The 19,638-nt window shown below is 39.7% G+C and overlaps 1 protein-coding gene across 1 annotated transcript in view; it reads left to right on the plus strand.

Moving 5' to 3' along the window:
* The window catches only part of LOC107711284 (protein TANC2-like), a 50,200-nt gene extending 30,822 nt beyond the window's left edge, over positions 1-19,378 (plus strand). The window contains 19 exon segments of the mRNA XM_016516255.1: positions 1,795-2,076; positions 3,141-3,268; positions 5,058-5,289; positions 5,366-5,535; positions 5,622-5,900; positions 6,445-6,776; positions 6,942-7,050; positions 7,202-7,324; positions 7,940-8,176; positions 8,300-8,485; positions 9,219-9,312; positions 9,404-9,537; positions 9,624-9,747; positions 9,870-9,967; positions 10,002-10,173; positions 13,854-13,945; positions 14,123-14,269; positions 15,739-15,839; positions 16,503-19,378. Coding sequence (XP_016371741.1) covers positions 1,795-2,076; positions 3,141-3,268; positions 5,058-5,289; positions 5,366-5,535; positions 5,622-5,900; positions 6,445-6,776; positions 6,942-7,050; positions 7,202-7,324; positions 7,940-8,176; positions 8,300-8,485; positions 9,219-9,312; positions 9,404-9,537; positions 9,624-9,747; positions 9,870-9,967; positions 10,002-10,173; positions 13,854-13,945; positions 14,123-14,269; positions 15,739-15,839; positions 16,503-18,417 — 4,955 coding nt within the window. The 3' untranslated portion in view covers positions 18,418-19,378.
* Positions 19,379-19,638: the final 260 nt, after the last annotated feature.

Below are 19,638 nucleotides of genomic sequence, written 5' to 3' on the forward strand. Positions count from 1 at the left end.
AAAAAGACAGTATAAGTCATTATAATCAGTAATTATGTCCCCACTGGATGCAACAAATGCCTCGTTTATAATGGGTTTTATTGGTTTTGTCTCGTCGCTCCGGGACACGGCATCACAATATGGTGAGGGGCATAACATTTCACACGCTTTTCACTAACATTTTCACACCGTCACACGCTTGAGGTATTTGGACAATCACAACACACTAGATAGCTGGCCAATCAGAGCACACCTCGCTTTTCAGAACGATGAGCTTTGTAAAAATCAACGCGTTTCAGAAAGGCGGGGCATAGAGGAGAAACAATAATGTACAGTGTGTGGAAAATAATGTGTGTTTGAACCTTAAACCGCATAAACACATTTCATTACACCAAATACAAAAAATTATGTTCTTTTTTAGCAACATCATATGACCCCTTTAATTAATGTGGAAACACATCATCATATTTTGTTAAAAGCGTTCATAGTTATGTGATGCTCAAACCGTACGTCAACCATGAGGTATTTGAACGTAACAACTGTAGATAGTAATTCTACCTCAATGTAGATAATGGCATAATTTGACCGCAATTACAAGCAGGTTCTTTCATGTTTCAGTATAGTACTCTTTCAGAAGGCATTAAAAGCCATTTCCACCAGTAATAATCACGCTTAATTGTGGAAAACATTTGGGGATGTGAACCCGCTCTAGCTGTACCATGAAAGGAGATTTTAATATACAGTATATGCTACTAAAAAGCAATGAGTTCACTTTTCTTTTTGCCTCTTCTTTATTACAACCTCCCTGTCTCTAGTTCTTAATAGCCGTTTTACTGCTCGGCTGCCCCGGTTTCTATCTCCCTCCTTCTTTGTCTCTGTTTCTTGCCCTTTTTGCTATAGTGTCTGCTAGCATCCATATGTGCTCATAAAGGTCACCTCGCCCTGCATAAATCTGCCCACCCTGTTATGCTAATGCATAGATAATTAATTAATATGTTATGAGGCTAATTAATAGTCCACATGCAAATGGAGGGATAAATAACCTTATAATATGCTCCATCACACTTGTTGCAGCATAATCCTATACAGTCAGGAAATTATACATAATTTATGCTAATTGTGCTGAAGATTTCCTCCCAATATCCCTGTCCTGCTTTTACATGACACTTGCCTTGAATATTATCAGTAATTGAGATTAATGATAATACGGATAATACGTATAAGGATAATGAAGACTGAATATGAATATTAGATGAGGATTATTTTAATTAATATTAAGGATCTTTATTATGGTTTATGTGGTGGATTAATATGACGATGAATATAAATTTTGCTTTGTGCATGATAGCAATAAATTTGACGGATAATCTATGAACAAAAGCAGCAAGCATCCCCAAAGGTGGGTTCCTGTAACCATGGCAACGGCTCAGTGACAGCTCTGTGCCTGTTTTTGATGCATGGAGGCTGATCTGTTATTTCAGATGAATTATATGCCGTGCATTAATGGGTCAAGGCACCCCGTCGACAACCGTTGATTCATGGTGTTTCACACTGCAGCTCTGGCTTGCGTAAGCTGTCAGTTCTGGCCTTTTTCAGATAAAGCATCTCCCTCTGCTGGTAAAAAAAAAAAGCATTACTGCATTGTGAAGAGGTTTTTATTTCGAAAGTGAATTGTAAAACTTTCTCTTTGATGGATAAAATCACTGTAAGAAGACGAAAAAGAGGCTTTGGAAGGATAAATATACAGTATGTATGTGTATGTTTGTATAAAACCTGTTTCACTGGCAATATTTTCTAATGCTTCCCACAATGCAGTGCGCTTTGCTCCATACCGGCCACCGGACATCGCCCTGAAGCCGCTTCTCTTCGAGGTGCCCAGTCTGACACCCGATGCGGTTTTCACCGGTCGAGAATGGCTGTTCCAGGAAGTCGACGCTTGTCTACGCAGCAGTGAGTCCACTGCCAGTCAAGGTGTCGTTATTATTGGCAACGTGGGCTTCGGCAAGACGGCCATCATCTCTCGCTTGGTGGCTCTCAGCTGCCACGGTAACCGCATGAGACAGATCACCTCTGACAGTCCACATGCCTCACCAAAACGTGAGTGGATTCATTCAGACGAAAATCACTAAACTGTGAATATATTTCCTTAAGATTGAATAAAAATCGTATAGTAGCCAAAACAAATAATTTAGTCATTATTTATTGACCATTGTGTTGTGACCTCAAACCTGTTTGCTGTTATTTTGTCTGTGAAGCACAAAAGGAGTTACTTGACAGCTCTTTTCCATCACACCACATCTTTCAAGCTCAAAAAAGGACTAAACAAACAAACAAAAAAACACCATAAAAGCAGACAATATGAGTCTTGTGCTATATTCTAAAAATACAAACCTGAAACATTCAGCACTTCCTGAAAGATTGAGCAAATAATTTGCTAATCATACTAATTCATCAAATAACTTAAATTCCAGTCAGTCCATCACATTAAACTCTCATATGGCTTTAGAAAACTAGCTTTTTAGGTGTTTTTTGAAGCTTAACAGACATGTTAACTATGTCAAATGGAAAATAGTACGTTTTTGTTTTTTATTGTTTTCATAATATAGAATGTAGATTTAAAATGTATTTTATATTGATATGTACATTATTTTATCAAAATATGTTTTAGAATATGTTTAATATTTTTTCTTACTTTACAAAATAAAAAGAAGAAATAATAAAGACTTCAACAACTTCTTATATCTCACAGTTTTTATAAATAGTTTTATTAGTAAGCGCTTTGAAATTCTGAATATTAAAATCCTGCAAAACATTTAATTAGCTATGACTGATGAGAATTTGCATCTATGGATATGGTATTTTTATGATTTTAGAATCACAATACTCCACACATTGGTCACGGTGAGTAAAATACATATTACATCCCAGACTGTCAAGACAAATGTATGGCTATGGATAAATAAACTTGTAAATAAAAAAATCACAGAAAATATAAAATTATACACTACAGGTTTGAATGACATTTTTCTTTCCTAGGCGAACTATTTTTTATTGTCTTTTTTTAAAGGGAACAAATATCTTCAGCCCTTAAAATGTCAATGCCATTTTGTCTCAGTTTGTGACAAGGTTCACATCACATGCATGCCATGTCTTCCTCTCAGATGGCGACACACTGCCTTTGAACCAGCCTCAGTCCGCTCACGGCACTCTGGTCGGTGGGAGCAACTGCCCTGGAACGCCCGAGATGCGAAGACGCCAGGAGGAGGCACTCAGAAGACTGGCTTCTCAGGTGCCAACTAATACCAACATAATCAACGGGGCGGGCATATATCCAGCCTGCCATTCAATCTCCCTCACTCCTCTTCTCTTCTATTGATTTATTATCTCTCCGTCTCCCCATTTCTTCCTTTGTCTCTTTCTTCTTTTATTAATTTGCTCTCACTCTCTCTGTGTTTTGCTTTCCTCTCTATTCTTTTAAGCACAAAGGTTTATTGCGGCTCTGTTGCCTCATCAAATATTTATATGCACAGAGTCTCCCAGCACAGCCATTAGATATACTCAGAGTCTGCATTGCTAATGATGACAAGCTTTTGAACACACACACACACACACACGTACTGCGAGATGAAGTGAATCCAGGGAAGCAGCAGTCTTAGAATATTGGAATAAGGCCATCGATGCACTCAAACTCCATAATGTTTTATGCATTAATAAAACCCCTTCATCACATCAAAACTCCTGAGCTTTGAATCTTTTTATGCATTAATAAAACTCCTTCATCACATCAAAACTCCTGAGCTTTGAATCTTTCTCTAGTTTTAATATTTATTGTGTTTTTGAGCTGAATCCCTGAGACCGGAAATATTTTTGTCCTCCATCTGTCTATTTCTTTGTCTAAACCTACTTTTAACATGTGTCTCTAGATGTTCCGGGCACCTTTACTCTGTGAAAAGTATGACTAATTTGTGTTTGGCATATATACAGAAGTAGTGCCTGATGCTCTAATAATAAATACCCATAATGAATTATAAAATGATTAAAATCCATTTGACTATTTTATTACATTTGTTGAATGGTATTTGCCTGTGCAAAGTTTGTTGTCACAATGCTAGGGTGTTGCTTATAATGGTCGATAATCTATTAACATTGAGCCTTTATAAAAGTACACTCAAAGTCTGTAATTGAAATCCAAAATTAATATCACACAGACCTACGGTTGAATTACAGCCGTGTTGATATTGCTTTTACACAACAGTTTAATAAAGAAGAAATTAATGTTAAGTACTTGCACTACTGTTCAAAAGTTTAGGGTTGGTAAGATTTTTTTATGTTTTCGAAAGAAGTCTATTAGGTTCACCACGGCTGCATTGATTTGATTAAAAATACAGTAAAAGCTGTAATATTATAACATTTTAATATTTTAAATTGTAATTAGTTCTGCGACGCAAAACTGAATTTTCAGCATCATTACTCCAGTTTTCAGTGTCACATGGTCATTCAGAAATCATTCTAATATGCTGATTTAATGCTCAAGAAACATTTCTTATTATAATCAATGTTGAAAATCAGTTAAGTGCTGCTTTGTGGAAACTGTGATACATGTTTTTTTAAGGATTCTTTAATGAATAGAACATTTTGAAGAACTGCATTTATTTGAATTAAAAATCTTTTGTAACAATTTAAGTATTTACTTTAGCCATTGCTCGCTTTGCCGAATAAAATTATTAATTTCTTTGAAAAAAAGAAAATCTGACCCTCACTACTGAACATTTTGAACGGTAGTGTGTATTTCAGATATAATATTCAAGTTACCTTGTTCTTGCTTCACCAGTGAACCATTGTGTGTCTCTGAGCAACACAGTAATGGTGTTTCGTTCTTGAAATAATCTGTTTTTAAATCATCATCGAGTGAAATATCAGCACTCTTGCAACAACATGTACCAGTCAAATTCAGTGACTGAAACTGAATGTTGATAAGCGAAGCTAAAATCAGGTTTTACAGGTGCGGTCTCAACCCAAGCTGTGCTGTGAATGTAAATGTTTGTCAGCTTATATCTGCTCTCTCATATCATGTGCAGGTGGTGGCGTACCATTACTGTCAGGCTGACAACGCATACACCTGCCTGGTCCCTGAGTTTGTGCATAATGTGGCAGCGTTGTTGTGCAGGGCTCCTCAGATGCAGGCCTACCGAGAGCTGCTGCTCCGCCAGCCGCACCTGCAGAGCACACTCAGCCTGCGCGCCTGCGTCCAGGACCCTTTCAACGCTTTCCGCAGGGGCCTGCTGGAACCTCTGGAGATCCTGCATCGAGGTGTGTGAGCGTGTTCGTGCACACTCTTATGCTGACATATACAGTATGTAATATTGAAAACATGCGATGTTTACAGAGAGGAAGATTGCGTGTGATGAGAATCTCCTCATTCTGATTGACGGGTTGAATGAGGCGGAGTTCCATAAACCGGATTACGGAGAAACCATTGTTTCCTTCCTGTGCAAAACCATTGAGCGTTTCCCTCCCTGGCTTAAACTGGTGGTCACTGTCAGAACAACACTGCTGGTCTGTATTCCTTCCGTCCGTCCATCTATCCATACTTCCATCTTTTTTACCAATTTATTCTTATTCATTTTCTCTCTCCATCTCAGGATATATCTCGTCTGTTGCCGTTCCACCGTATTTCTCTGGACCATCTGGAGGAAAGTGATGCGATTGACTCGGACTTGCAGGGCTACATCCTGCACCGGCTTCACTCCAGCCAGGAGATCCAGAACAACGTGGCACTCAATGGCAAGCTAGACAACGCAGCCTTTGCCAAATTCAGCACTCATCTGAAAAGTCTGAGCCGGGGCTCCTATCTCTACCTGAAGCTCACGCTGGACCTCATTGAGAAGGGTTACCTGGTGCTCAAAAGCTCCAGCTTCAAGGTCAGGGGTCAATCAACACAGATGCCTCCTTTATTACCTAGTACATCATAGGAGTGACTAGCTAAAATTTAAATTTTAGAAACTAAAATTCAATTAAAAAGTAAAATAAAAGAAACATTAAAACTAATGAAAGCATTTTTGTATTGTTTTTTTACTTTATGTATTTTTATGTTATTTTAGATTTTCAGGGATGTAAATGGTGCTATTTTATTTTTTTAATATTTATTTTATTTTAGCTTTAAGAGTTATTGTTCTTTGTTGTTGTTTTTTAGTATGATTTTATTTTATTTTGTTAATTTTTATTGTAGCTTTTCATAGGTATGTACTGTATGTGGTGTTAATTATTTATGGTTCATTTTGCTTCTGTACTTTATGAAAAAAGTAATAGTGTGAATGAAACCCTTTTGGATTTTGCAATTTAAAAGAAAATTTAAAATATATGTATATATATTTGTTTTAGTCTAAAAGGATTAATATGTTTCATCCTCTTTAGCATGTATTTATTGATTTTATTAAAAACTGTAAGCATGATGTTTGTGTGCAGGTGGTTCCGGTGAATCTGGCTGAGGTTTACCTGTTGCAGCTGAACATGCGTTTCCCAACTCAGTCGTCATTCGAGCGCGTTCTTCCGCTGCTTAACGTGGCCGTGGCTTCTCTACACCCGTTAACTGATGAGCAGGCCTACAGTGCCGTGAACGCCGGCATGGTGCATGGAGCTGCCATGGACTGGGAGGATTTCCAGCAGAGGTCTGAACTCCTTTCGCCTTTCCTGGTGAAAAGACGTGATGGAACGCGCATGTTCATCCACCCCTCCTTCAGAGAGTGGCTCATCTGGAGAGAGGATGGAGAGAAGACCAAGTTCCTCTGCGACCCCAGGTAAGAAGCTTAAGTGTCTTCTGAATATGTCATCAAAATGTAAAAAAAAAATTTCCTGTCATATATCCAAGTGTAAAATGGGATGTGAACATTGTGTCGATGTCTGAGAAATATAGCTACAATCTCTTATACCCTCATCTTGTCTCTTTTCACATGATTCTTTAGGAGTGGCCACACACTGCTTGCTTTCTGGTTTTCACGGCAAGACAGCAAGCTTAATCGACAGCAGACCCTCGAACTTGGCCACCACATTCTCAAAGCTCACATCTTTAAGGTTAGGCTAACTATAACAACTGTAAACGTTTTGACGTTGCTAAATTGATAGCATAAACTTGACTACAGCAGAATATAAATGCTTTTGAAATGGATTTATATTGCATTACCATTGATGTCTTTTTATTAACTACATTGTCTCTTGGACGCAGGGCCTGAGTAAGAAGGTTGGCGTTTCCTCTTCAGTTCTGCAGGGCCTGTGGGTGTCCTACAGTACTGAAGGGCTCTCTGCAGCTTTGACTTCATTGAGAAATCTCTACACTCCGAACATCAAGGTATAAAAAAAAAAACAGAATTCCCACAGTCATAGAAAACCTGAAAATATCTTCAATTTGAAGTGATTTCCAGACTTGGAAAAGTAGGGTTTTTTTTTGTTTGTTTGTTTTTTATTATTAATTAATTTATTTATTTATTTATTTTTATGGAAGATCTTTTAAATTCTTGGAAAAATCTTAGATATTTCTACAGTGAATGTACAGTATGCTGCCATTAAAAAGTTTGGGATTAGTAACAGTTAAGTTAATGTTATTAAAGTTATTAATACTTTTTTAAAGTATTAAGTATTAATACTTAAGTATTTAAAGTATTAACTTTTGATCAATTTAATGCATCTTTGCTGAATAAAAATATTGATTTCTTAAAAACAAAAAAAACACTTAATGTCCCTGAACTTTTGAATGATGGTGTAATTTTTTTCTAGTTATTTTATCTTATTTTTCTGTAATATTTTATCAGTAAGAAATCGTTCATTTCGAGTGTAGTAAACTATAATAATTAACTTGATTGGAAATGTCCTTATTTCTTAATTTTTTAACCCTGATAAACATTTCCACTCTTCATTTTTTATTCCATCTACTCCTCCATATCCCCATCTTCCTCTCTTCCTCCAGGTATCTCGGCTGCTGATTATGGGCGGAGCTAACGTGAACTATCGTACAGAGGTGTTGAATAACGCCCCCATCCTGTGTGTCCATGCTCACCTGGGCTACCTGGAGACTGTGACTCTGCTGTTGGAGTTTGGGGCGGATGTGGATGGCGTTTCAGAGAGCGGACTCACTCCTCTTGGCTACGCAGCCGGTGCGGGTCACCTACCCATCATCACCACCCTCTGCAGCAAGAAAGCCAAGGTCAGCCATGCAAGGCCTAGATAGAGATGTATAACCAATACGAACGCAGGGTAGTGGCTGTTGATTTTGAGTTGTCAGTCAAAGTTTCATCTCTGTCTCTCTCTCCTGTGTGTTTCTGTTCAGGTGGATCACCTGGATAAGAATGGTCAGTGTGCGCTTGTCCACGCGGGTCTGCGGGGTCATCTAGATGTGGTGAAGTATCTGGTGCAGTGCGAGTGGAACACAGACGGACAGCAGGCCGGATCCTTCAACAAGAGCCATGCAGTACAGCAGGCCCTCATAGCAGCCGCCAGTATGGGCTATACAGAAGTAAGAGTTTTTTTTTTTTTAAGAAATCAATACTTTTATTCAGGATACATTAAGCGCATTAAATTGATCAAAAGCATTGGTAATGACATTTACAGTGTAATAATATTATAATGCAAGATTTATATTTTAAATAAATGTGTTTTTTGAACTCAGAAAAAAAATTATTTTAATATGTATGGTATTCTTTAGCTACTATTATTATCTATTCATGTTTTCATATACTTTTTATTTTTTATATAGAATTTTATATTTATTATACAATATAAAATATTACAAATAAATAATATTAATATCTCAGTTTACATTAACTTTGGTAAATTAACGAAATTAAACTAAATTAAAATTTTTAAAAATCACAGTGTGAAAACTTTAAAAAATGAATTCAGACTAACTAGAATTACATATTAAAAATAATGTGTGGGTGACACAAACACACATGTACATACACACACAAATAACAAAAAAAATATATATATTACTAAAAACAACATACATTTAGCATAGCGTACGTCACAACTGCACATCTATCTGTATATAGCTTATCTGTACATATGTAATTTTTGTATTATATTTACATTTTTTGCCTTTTTTAATCCTTGTGTCATATTGCCTTTATCGTTATGTATCTGTACTATGCCTGTACTGAGCTCTTGTCACCAAGACAAACTCATTGTGTGTGTACACATACTTGGCAATAAACCTCATTCTGATTATAATTCTGATTTATTCACAGCTTGTATCCTACCTGCTCGACCTGCCCGAGAAAGATGAGGAAGAGGAGGAACGAGCTCAGATAAACAACTTTGACACACTGTGGGGTGAAACAGGTGCAACACCACCAGACAACCTGTTTTCTGTGTTTTCATTTAAATATGAGTGCACAGATTACTCACTAAAGAGACTCTCTCAATATCTCAGCTCTGACAGCGGCAGCAGGTCGGGGGAAGCTGGACGTGTGTCGTCTTTTACTGGAGCAGGGTGCCGCTGTGGCTCAGCCCAACCGCAGGGGCATCGTGCCACTCTTCAGTGCCGTGCGGCAGGGACACTGGCAGGTGAGCGCCTCCTACATCTCAAAAGTCGTTTTTTATTTTGCACATGCTTTTTTAATTAGTCTGAAATGTCGGTGTTGGTTGTGCAGATAGTGGACCTGTTGCTGAATCACGGCGCTGACGTGAACATGGCTGATAAACAGGGACGAACTCCTCTAATGATGGCTGCGTCTGAGGGACATCTGGGTACGGCGGAGTTCCTGCTGGCTCAAGGTACAGCTGTACTGATCATACATTAGAATATAAAGGGGCAGGATATATCAGTCATTTTAATAATAGGACACTGTCAATCAATCCTCTCTAACCTTCTGACTGCTTTCTAACTTATTTCACAGGTGCCTCATTATCTCTGATGGACAAGGAGGGGCTAACAGCACTGAGCTGGGCGTGTCATCTAAATAATCTCCAAAATGGGATGTTTATGCATATGCTAATGGTTTTGAACAGATATCACATAGGGGATATACAGACAATAAACCACAGCTCTGGTCTTGTTGTGGTTCCAGGTGCAGTATCTGGTGGATCATGGTGCGATGATCGAGCATGTGGACTACAGCGGCATGCGTCCGCTGGATCGTGCGGTCGGCTGCAGGAACACATCAGTGGTGGTGGCGCTGCTTAAGAAGGGAGCCAAGATAGGTAGGCTGGAAGGGGATCTGTTCTTACAGAAACAATTATTTCTAAACTATGTTCTTGTACAATAAATATTTGCTGTGGTAAAATGAGCTGGCCATTGGTTGAATTGCAGGTAAATGTTTGTACACACCTGTTCACACAATTTGTTTTACTGTAAAAAATAAAAAAAGATGGATATGTATAATAATTAATTTGGGGTTGTAATGCTGCACTCCATTCAATTTGGAAAGTCAGAATCGCCAGCATTCTACTTGGAAAAATCGAATAAAATGCCGCTTCAAGTTAGACTTCCAAGTTGGAAACTCTTGCTGAATAATTTTGACTGAATAATTTGCTCAGGGAAGAAAATAAAACATGGTTCTCTTGGTCATTCTGAAATGCTGGAGCCAAAGCTTTTTCTGGCACACTGTTGCTCCTAGACATAAAGCATCTGTCATTGATGGCTAGCAACCATGAAGTTCAAGGAGTGTTTTTCGCTGCAAGCTGTAATCTGCAAGTCATTTATCACATTTAAAAAAGAGCCGCAGTGGCTTTCTCGGGGCCATAACTTCCGTTTCTGTTCCTATTTTTGGTCAGTTTTGTTCTCATCAACACGTGCTTTATTCGCAAATTGTTTTTGTGAATTTTTTTCAAAAATTTTTTCCAACTCGGATGGAAGCGGAGAAGCAAGTTAGCACATTTAGCAAACATGATGTTTCCTTTAAATATGATGTTTCCTTAATATACACTACTGTTCAAAAGTTTAGGCTTGGTGAGATTTTTGAAAGAAGTCTCTTATGCTCCCCAAGGCTGCATTTATTTGATCAAAAATACCATACAACAGCAATGCTGTGAATTATTAGTAGTAATATTGGTAGTAGTAGTGTTACAAGTTAAAATGACTGTTTTCTATTTGAATATGTTTTAAAATGTAATTATTCCAGTGCTGGATTTCCAAAGCTGAATTTTCAGCATCAGTGTCACATGACCCTTCAGATATGATTCGATGCTCAAGAAACATTTGTATTATTATCAATGTTGAAAACATTCATCAAGGTCATTCTTACTGAATAAAAGTATTCATTTCCTTAAAAAAAAAAAAAAAAAAAAAATCTTACTGACACCAAACTTTCGAATGGTAATGTGTGTCACATGTCCAATAGGACTATCCCACATTCACATTTGAATGGAGCGCAGCATGCATTCCAATGCTTATACCTTGAAGAAATGCATTAGAAACATAAACAGCAGATGCACTGAATCTATCATGAAGATCACATGAAATTAGCTTCACATGTAGAGCTCAGTCCCTCCCTGTGAGCTCAGTCATGCGAGTCTAACCCTCCTTCTCGTGTGCTCTTTGCCGAACTGCAGAACTCCACTGATCTGCAGCTGATCAGGATGGGCTTATTGCTTTTGCTAATATTGCTACTTGCCACGGCTTCTCACGGCTGATCTTCCTTGTTCTTCCTTTCACGTCACTCCTTCACCTCTAACCACCAACTATCAATCTCTCTTGTTCTCTTCCCTTGACTCTCTATTACATTCTCCTTGTTTTCATAAACCTTTGCTCCCTGTCTGATACGGATGCCCTTCCCATGATGCTTCACTGCCCCAATAACCTGTCACCCTTTCACTCGTGACCCCTCCCACCACTTCTCTCCTCGTAACCAGGATGTCAGACACTCCCCACTCGTGCCCGAGGTAAAACGCAGACCTTTGTGCGCCCCATCTGCCATTTTTGACTGTGTCCCTCCATCTCGTTACCTGTGTGGTCCCTTCTCCATTGATCGGGTCTGTTAGTGTTTTGGGTGCCCGAATGTGAAAGGCATTTAATCTTCATATCATTCTTGGCTACAATGAAAAGAGCTGCTATCAGCCATAAACATGGGTGGAGTTTGTGTCATTTTGTATTGCAGAATTCTGATGGTTGATTCTTTTTGTTCATTTTGTCTGCTTTTTTGCTTGCATGGCTGCATGTAGGAAAACCAGTGCTGCATTTTTGCATGATGCTGCAGAATGTTTCTACATGCTGAGTGTTTTGCGCTTTTGGGGAGCGTTAACACAGAATGCATTATTGCACTGTTTTGCAACTGTTTTTCTAAGTAATCATGTGCTATAGAGTCGTATTTGACTACTGACAGTGTCTTCAACATTGTATTTTAAAATGTTGTAACAAGTGAAAAGAAGTTACAAACTTATGAGATACCTACATTTTTGTTTAGTTTTTTTTCCATTGGCTGTCATATTGCGATAGACGTCTTTCAGTGCTGTGATGCTTATTTTGCAGCATCTTGTGCCATTAGCACCACATTTTAATATGATGTATCAAGTTAAAAGTTAAAAACTCATCTCGAGATAGCTTCATTTAGTTCTATTCCATTTTGCTGTCATATTGCGATGGATGTCTTTCATTGTAGTGATGCTTCTTGCTGTTTTTGCTGCATCTTATGTCATTAGTGTTACATTTAATATGCTGCGTTAAATTGAAAGAAATTAAAAACTAATCTCGAGATGCCTGCATTTGGTTGTAGTCTGTCGCGCGGTCGTATTGCAATGGACATCTTCAATGTTGCGATGCTTGTTTTGCAGCATCTTGTGCCATTGGCATCGCATTTTAAGACGCATTTTAAAAAATCATCTTGAGATGCCTGCGTTTTGTTCAATTCCTTTGTGATGTTGTATTATAATGGACTCCTTTCAACATTGCAATGCAGCTATTTGCGCCATTAGCGTTGACTTTTAAGATGCTGCTCATGAAACCGTCATTGTTCTATTCTGTTGCAATGCCACAATGGCATAGACGTCTTTGACCTTTGTGCTCATTTTCAGCATCTTGTGGCATGAACGTCACATTTTTAAGATGCTGTAGTTTTAAAAAGCATCTCAAGACGGCTGCTTTCTGTTCTGTTCTCCTGGATTCTCTGCTGTATTACAGTGGACATCTTTGATTGTTGCAACTCATCTTGCTGATTTTTAGCACCTTGTGCCATTAGCTCAGACTTTGAAGATGCTGTATAAAGTTAAATACGCGTCTTGAGATATCGGAGTACTGTCCGGTTCTGTTGTGCTGCAATTCTGTATTGCGTCTAGTTGTTTTTGAATGCAAGAATGCATCCTGTGTGAACAAATGCCTTCGTTTTTTCCACAGTTGCCGTCAGTTTGGCTTTTTCGGGCTGTTGGCCAGTTTGGTACCTGATCCTGTGCGTCTTAGCGTGTTCTCGACTACTCCTTGCATGAATTGTACTAAATCACTGCCTGTCTGCATACTGCAACTGGCTGCCCATGGCGAAATCTACAGCTCTAATAGACCACTGTCAATCTCTTATTCCCACCCTCCCTCCACTATACATTCAGTCCAAACCAGTAGAAGCACATGACCTCTGTTCAGGCTCTCCACAGAGAGCTAAAACATGCTGACTGCAAGTTCAGTAGCTGTTGGACTCAATGTTTTTATTGCCAGTATAAACAGATTTCAATTTCGGCAAGGTATAAACAGCCAAGCTGCTCGTGAATTTTTTTTTTTTTTTTTTTTTTTTTTGTGATATCCAAAAGTTGTTCATAGACTTTGCCTCCTTTTAAGCAAGATATTCTGGCAGCCTGCTCATTCCTTTGTGTTCCTCTGAGATTAGCAAGATAGTTTTTGCCCATACAGACTGTCAATCTGTGCTGACTCTTTGCTTTGCCCCTTGTTTTGCACTCAGGTCCTGCAACATGGGCAATGGCCACATCAAAACCTGATATTATGATCGTTCTGTTGAGCAAACTGATAGAGGAAGGAGATGGATTCTACAAGGTGAGCGTCATTTTGAATATTCAGTCAAAGGAGTGTGTGTGTGTATATATATATACTGTATATATATATAGTATAGTTTTGTGTTGTATTGCATTTGTTTTTATTAAACTGTACTATATCATAAACAAATATTATATTATGAACAAACTCGAAAGTAAGAATGTCTTGCTGACCCAGAAAGGAAAGGTGAAAGAAGCCGCCCAACGGTACCAGTATGCCCTGAAGAAGTTCCCACGAGAGGGTTTCACAGAGGACCTGAAGACCTTCCGTGAGCTCAAAGTTTCTCTGCTGCTCAACCTCTCCCGTTGCCGCAGGAAAATGAACGTGAGTCCAAAGCACTCGGTTTCATAAAGCTTTCCTCTTTCTGACTCTCTTTACTCGTAGAGACGTTATGATTAAGCATTGAGATTGCCCTGACCACAATAATTTAGATCGGTCACCTCATATAAACTTTTTGACTTTTAACCTGTTGGTCATTCCTCGAGTTATGGGACTCATCCACTGATAACTGTGTCTGGTTGGCCTTGTGCTAAAAACAGCGTTGTCAACATAATATTTCAATGAGATAATTCTATGAATGAACATTTTTCTGTTTTATATTTAACCATTTTTATTCAGTGAATTATTCAAATATATTTTTGAATTGTATATTCATTTTTATTACTTTTTAGCAATTATATATGTTTGTTATTTTTTAAAATCTAATTATGTATAATTATATACAGTATTAGACAATATTTGTGGTATGCCTTATTAAGGGTAGACAGCATATTTATCATAAATGAAAAATTTGTATATCATGAAAATGTTACATTTGATATTTAAATACTTTGATATGGAAAAAGTGAAGTGACTTAAGGCATTGCAACACTGTACACTTTACTGTAAAATTAAATATGGTGTCTACCCTAACTAAAGTCCATGATATCTGTATTAAATTAGCCACTGACCACCCTGTAGAAATTGACTTTCAACCACTAGCAGCAAGTATGCTGTAAATCTCCTTGTTTACAAGCATCCATGCAACGGCAACTACCTAACCAACAAACTGCATATATTAGTTTTGCGTTTGGCCTGTGTTCTTAATTGCTTTTGAAAACACTTAAGACCAAAGCAGTTGCAGAACAAGGATTGTAAAGACAGTATTGGTGTATTAAGAGATATTTTGATCTTCCCATTTTTTCTCCTTTATGGCTACATTATTTCTCATTTTGATATCACCCAAATAACTTTTTGAGTTTGGATTTTCAAACCTCCATCCTCTGGATGGAGAAATCCTCTTGAAATCTCCCAATACACTTGGCTCATGCTGTATAGTTTTTCTTCCCATCATACTCTCATCCTTGTTTCAGTTCGATTTGTTGGTTCATCGGGTTTTTCTGACATTTGTTGGATTTGTTTAATTGCTAGGTTTAGTACAGGAAGAGGTTTGAGCTGTCACACTGCATCTTCCCACTGTCCCTGTAAAGCATATATTTATTTGTATGTGTGTCAATACATTTTATAAGTGTGTACAAGCATTTCCATTATTGTATGTCTGTTTATCATGTTTGCACTAATGGTGCTCAAAATATGTGTATTTTGGTGTTTATTTTTGTAATAATCAGTGTTCACATCCTCATATAAATGTGACATGTTCATGTTCAACCAGAGTGTGTGTGCATAAGTGATGTAAGAGTCTGTGTGTGTGTGTGTGTGTGTGTGTTTGTGCACATGTCTGCATGCACATATGTGTGTGTGTCCTCCCTCTGACCGGCTCAGTGTATGACTGTTGGTCCTGTTGTTGCTTGCAGGACTTTGGGATGGCGGAGGAGTTTGCCTCCAAGGCACTAGAGTTGAAACCCAAATCCTATGAAGCCTATTACGCACGAGCCCGTGCCAAGCGCAGCAGCAGGTAACCGTAGCAACCAACAGGCAGGACAGCCTTTAAAACACATTCTGTCTCTAGCACAGATTAAGTGCTGACAGATGACCCAAACTGGCCGAATATATTTCGATTGGTTGACGTAGTTCTATGCTAGAGTTTCAAGGTAGAAGTCAATTTAAGCCCCTTGACTTCTGCATCATCAGATGTCAACAGCAGGATTAGACCTGTTCTTCATACTTCATGTTTTGTTGACCAATCAGATTAATTTTCCTCAGAATGTCCATCATTCATATTTTATTCTTTTTCTTCTCCCCACGATTTTGTTTACTTTGACTCTCTGTGCCCAGAACACTTATATCAACTTGCTTGGTTTTGGAAAACCAGAGGTTTTTTGGGTCAATGATTTTGATTGATAGGTAAAATTACTAAAGAAATGTTCCGGGTTCAATACAAGTTAGTTAACTTTGATGTTTCAATTAAAGTCTGAGGGTATCCCAGAAGAACGAAAAATCAGAAAAGAAAAAAAATCAATTGACTTGCATTGAACTCTGAATATTTCTTTAGCAATAGTCATTTCTTAGACTTTACCAGCAAGTTACTTTGTTAACAAGCATATTTCTTTATTTCTCTTTTCATACTGCCATATTCCATCTTATTACTCTCTCTCATTCTTGGTCTCCCTCACTATAGGCAATTCCACGCAGCCCTGGAGGACCTGAGTGAAGCTGTGCATCTATGTCCCAATAACCGTGAGATCCAGCGCCTGCTGCAACGTGTAGAAGAAGAGTGTCATCAGGTTGAACAACAACAGGATCTGGATCCGCCTCCTTCCCCTCCCCGTGATCAAGCCCCATCCATGGTCCCGCCGCCTCCAATGAAGCCCCATATTTCAGACATGGAGCCAGTCCAGGACTTGTTTGAGGAGGAGGATGATGATTACCTTGAGCGGGATTTAGATGGCCTACCGCTTGGTGTTCCTGCTGAGCCCCACACTATACTATCGGGACTTCCTGTCATTCAAAACATGCCTCCATCTCCGAGCCATCATGATTCACCCTACTTGGGCCAAGCGTATGACCTTCGCCCCAGTCCCCCTTCAATGTCCTCTCCTACTAGGCAAGGCTACCAATCCTCTTCTCCATCGCTCTCACCAACGCACCAGAGCTCGCACTTTCGGCCCAGTCCCCCTCATCAGGCTTCCTACCACTTCAGCCCACCGCCATCACCATTACGCCGTGGACCACAGTATCGCGCCAGCCCTACCTCTGAGGGAGTCGCCATGTACCGTCACCAGTCCGCCTCTGCAGGATGGTACCAGCAAGACCAGCTTGCAGGGCGACCCAAGTCCCCTCTGTCCAAGATGAGCAGCCAACGTTCTTTCCAATTTTCCCAACAGACTTCCCAGCCGTCACAACAGACCCAGTGGTTGCAGCCAGCCAAGGCACAGATCGTCCGAACCAACCAGCCCAGCACTGCGGTACACTCCAGTGCCATACTGGGTAGTAGTGCATACAGTCAGATTGCTCACTCGATGAGCGCCCGCTGCCCAGGAGACATGGATGAACTTGGGGATGGAGGGTACTCTTCCTCACTTCAACCTCAGGGCAGTCTGAGTGCAGGGGCCTTGTACCAGCGTGCCATCAGCATGGATCCTGGCCTTGTGGAGGACGAGCTTCCCCAGAGGCCCTCCTCTGCTTACAGACCCAATCCCGGAGGAGTCCGTTACGCTCAGACACCACAGATCAGCCGCAGTCAGTCAACCGCCTACTATCCAGTCTCGCCTCATGAAATGGAGCGACAGGTGACTCTGGGTTCACCAGAGAACCTTCAAGCCCACCGGCGTCCAGTTAGTGCAAATAGTGCTGAAACCAAACAGCACCCACCAGCTCCACGCCCCCTTATTCACTCCCACAGTACGGGTCTGCGCTTCTCTCCATCCAGCAACAGTTTGGTGGCAGGTTCCGCTGCTAACCTAGGCCCAGGGTTCAGGCCGTCAGCTTCTGCGCAGCAAATGGAGATCCCTCTAAAGCTTTCCTATGAAGGCAGCTACCATGATGACCTTTCACCAGAGTCACCCCCACAAGGCACAGACTACGGGGTGGTTGGTGGAACATATCCAGGAGAAGCGCTTCGCTCCCGCGCCACGCCTTTCATGGGCATTATTGACAAGACCGCACGGACTCAGCAGTACCTTCAGCAGCAGCCTTCGTTTGCATCATCCTCTTCGGGTTCTCGACCATGGACCGTTTCTTCACTGGATACGGTGGTGAACAGTCCAGCCACCTCCCCTAGCAACATGGGCTACGGGCAGCAAGCAGCACCCCTCAGCCATATTGCGTACTACAACCGCACCAACAATGCTCACAATGGTCACCTCATGGATGACGATTTCTACATCAACTCCCCTGGTGTGACGCGGGACCGGGCGGATGCTATGGGTCGAGTTAGCCAGATTCCCACATACCCAGATGTGAAAGTGGCACGGACTCTGCCAGTTTCCCAGGCCTACCAGGACAATGAGTTTAGGCAGATGTCTCGAAATGAAAGGCAAGGCCCAACCTCACCCATTAAACCAAAGAGACCCTTTGTGGAGTCTAATGTGTAAGAATAAAGAGTCAGTGTGCAAGATTTATTAGAACATTCTCGAGGAATATCTAACATGTTGACCAACTTATCTCTTCGTTTTACGTCCCATATCTTGATAATGAAAATACAGACCTCTCAAGGTGAATTTCACCGATGTGAATCTAGTGATTCTAGCATGTACAAATCAAATGCATCTATATTTGCTCTGGACACAAAAATGGAAGTATCAGGACCCATTGGAGTTATAGTAGGCCTGTGTAACTGCTGTACACCAACCTTCTACTTTTCTGTACCTTCATGAGAGGGTGGCTGCTCAATGCCAGTCATGAACACATTGCTGAGCATGGCCCCTGCACCAGACATCCCCACTAATGTCCTCACTCAGATCAGTAATAATCCCGGAGAATCTTGCTGTGTCTCAAGTTGAAAATGTACCTAAAATATTCCAGATCAATATTGCTAAAGCAAAAAACTAATTTAATATTTTAAGTTATGTTTGTATAAATATATATATATGTATACACATAAATTTCAATGCAATTGTGTTTTCAGTTTGCCTTGAGTTGACATGCACTCAGCAATGTGAAATATTTTTAGACTTTTTTTGGGCATTTTTATTTTTTGTCAACAGGTTACAAATATCAACAGGATCGCTACTTTTAACGCAATGCAAATATCTGTAGTGTTTGGTTAATAATTTCACATCTGCTCAAGGGAAGTAGCATTCAGGTGGTCAGCCGTTAATTAACTTGCTCTATAGTAGTCACACCACTAAAGCGGAAATTGTCTTTTCCAAAGAAACTTTTCTCATGGGAAGTAGGCGTGGGGAAAACTTTTTTGCAGCCTCAGAATCCACATGCTCTCATTCATTATGTTTTGAGAGTTTATTTGTGCACTGAAACATGCCTTCAGAACGTTTTCCCTGTTTGTTTAAAACTGTGAGTACTTCCTTTCAGATATGGGAAACCTGACTTGATGTCAAAGCCTGTGTCATGTTTCACCAGTAACATACTATTGGTAGGTCAGGTACTTTTTTTTTTACGGATGTCTTGGTGGCATATTATGGGAAGACTGTGGCAAGTCAGATTCACTCACTGGATCTTGCTTTACTAATCAATGTTCAACTGCTGTTGAAAAAGAGCAGGTCTTTTTTGCAGTGTTTTAAAGTTATATGAGGTGCACTCAGAGTTGACCTGGAATACTGCTTACTGTACAACAGTGTTTGTATTTAACTATTTGT

The sequence above is a fragment of the Sinocyclocheilus rhinocerous genome, unplaced genomic scaffold, assembly GCF_001515625.1.
Source record: "Sinocyclocheilus rhinocerous isolate Xijiao unplaced genomic scaffold, SAMN03320098_v1.1 scaffold268, whole genome shotgun sequence".
Lineage (NCBI taxonomy): Eukaryota > Metazoa > Chordata > Actinopteri > Cypriniformes > Cyprinidae > Sinocyclocheilus > Sinocyclocheilus rhinocerous.